The following is a 1,789-nucleotide window of genomic DNA, read 5'->3' as shown; positions in this document are numbered from 1 at the left end:
AAAACCAGATTAGAACAATAATACCTCACTGTTTAGTTTTATTTGTTAATTAGAAAATCTGTTCATATATAATAAAGTGGACTAAAGAGGGGTTGTTTAGCCTATTGATTTAGCCTTAGTGCATTGGCTCGCTGAACCACTAATCATACATGCTCACAGTATATGAATTGATTCATTGATTTCCTAATACGCAAGTTCATGCTCATAGTATAGTAATCTGAAAAAACGGAATATAAATTGAAATTGAGGCGAGGGGGGCCGATAGTGCGGTTCATGTTCAAAACTTGCGTAGGAGGACGCACTAGTCAACTACGCACGCGGTCGGACCTCTTAATTTCCAGGCGGCAGCGGACGGAGGACGCGAGCAACGGGACGCGCCGACGCCCAACGCCTACGTACCCACATCGGCGCGTACCCCCAACCACCCCCGCCTCGTTGACGTACTACGTCGTCCTCCTCTCTTCAGTTACCACCCAGACAGTAACCGCTTGCTAAAGATAAAAAGAGATTTGACTGCGAACGCCTGTGCAGCGCATTGATGTGCTTCCTCGCCGGCGACCCTGCCCGCAGGTGAGAAGCGAACAAAGGAGCACACCGGCGCGGGGGTGTCGAGTCTAAAGCCCGCCGGTAACGCCTGCATGGCTCGCCGGAGCTGCAATGTGGCGGCCTCAACTCGTTCTCCTCGCGCCACGGCGGCACCATGCACCTTGGCATGGCACGTGCGTCCAGGCTGGCGCAGCCCAGCCCGCGGACGCCTATAAATGCAGGTGCCAGGCCACAAGCCGCTTCCATCCCATCACGACGCACACACACTGAGTAAGTGAGTAAGTAAAGTGAGTAACAGGTTGCACGATGGGAGGAAGCAGCAAGAAACGTGGTATGGAACTGCTCCGGGAGATTACGTCACGTTCAAAACCAGAGTTACTAGCTGTTCATGGTAGTTTTGTCACTGGTTTGCGTTTCAGGTGGGCAGCGCGGCGAGGGCGACGCGGAGAACCCGGCGGCGGAGGGGGGCAGCGCGCTGCCGATGGCCAACGTCGTGCGCCTGATGAGGCGGGTGCTGCCGTCGAACGTCAAGATCGCCGAGACCGCGAAGCAGCTCACCCACGACTGCGCGGTCGAGTTCGTCGGCTTCGTCGGCGGCGAGGCGTCCGAGCGGGCCAGGTCGGAGCACCGCCGCACCGTCGCGCCGGAGGACTTCACCTGGTCCTGCCAGAGCCTCGGGCTCGACAGCTACGTCCAGCCCATGCAGACCTACCTCCAAGGCTACCGCGAGTACGACATCGCCCGTGGCAGGAGCAGCCGCGGGGCGCGCCCTCCTGCGCCGCCGGCGATAGCATCGTTCCTGCCGCCTGGACAGCCAGTGACGGTCACCGAAGAGGAGCTGGAGTTCCTGCGGTCGGTGGTCCCTCCGCCGCCGGAAGGATATTAGCGGTGCCGGTGCGGCTGGCAAACTCGTCGGGCGCAGGCGCAGGCGCTGCTATAAATGTACACATAAGGTGTACGCCAATATGTAGCGTTGCTTTGCTTGAAGAAAATCCCGATGTATCCATAAGGCAATAATAATATCTTTAGAGCTGTCCCTTCAGTGTGCGAATGTCTTCAAAAAGATATAATCGATCACCCACGGTATATCCATAGAAATATATGCCTGATAAGAACTAGAAACAAGGCAAAACTAAATATACATTGTATTTAAAAGTTTCTAAAAAGTTCTTGAAGTATATTTGGGAGGTGATATTCTACAGACATGTGCAAAAACTAAAGTGCACAATCAAAATCCTTTGGG

At 54.5% G+C, this 1,789-nt stretch overlaps 1 protein-coding gene across 1 annotated transcript; it reads left to right on the top strand.

Moving 5' to 3' along the window:
• The first annotated feature begins 799 nt into the window (after positions 1–799).
• On the top strand, positions 800–1,576 carry LOC125512472 (nuclear transcription factor Y subunit B-1-like). The gene is made up of 2 exons (XM_048677566.1): positions 800–877; positions 966–1,576. Exons 1-2 carry the CDS (start codon positions 853–855, stop codon positions 1,430–1,432), a joined length of 492 nt encoding a protein of 163 aa, XP_048533523.1. The 5' UTR covers positions 800–852; the 3' UTR covers positions 1,433–1,576.
• The last annotated feature ends 213 nt before the right edge of the window (positions 1,577–1,789 follow it).

Source organism: Triticum urartu, chromosome 6, assembly GCF_003073215.2.
Source record: "Triticum urartu cultivar G1812 chromosome 6, Tu2.1, whole genome shotgun sequence".
NCBI classification, from domain to species: domain Eukaryota; kingdom Viridiplantae; phylum Streptophyta; class Magnoliopsida; order Poales; family Poaceae; genus Triticum; species Triticum urartu.
Note: the sequence above shows the minus strand (reverse complement) of the source record. Positions and strands in the feature narration are given on the sequence as shown.

What these genes read in the sequence shown, in the direction of transcription:
- LOC125512472 (XM_048677566.1), top strand. Translation starts at nt 853, where the DNA reads ATGGGAGGAAGCAGCAAGAAACGTG. An exon ending in AGGAAGCAGCAAGAAACGTG is followed by an intron (nt 878 to 965) that starts GTATGGAACTGC and finishes TTTGCGTTTCAG; the next exon opens with GTGGGCAGCGCGGCGAGGGC.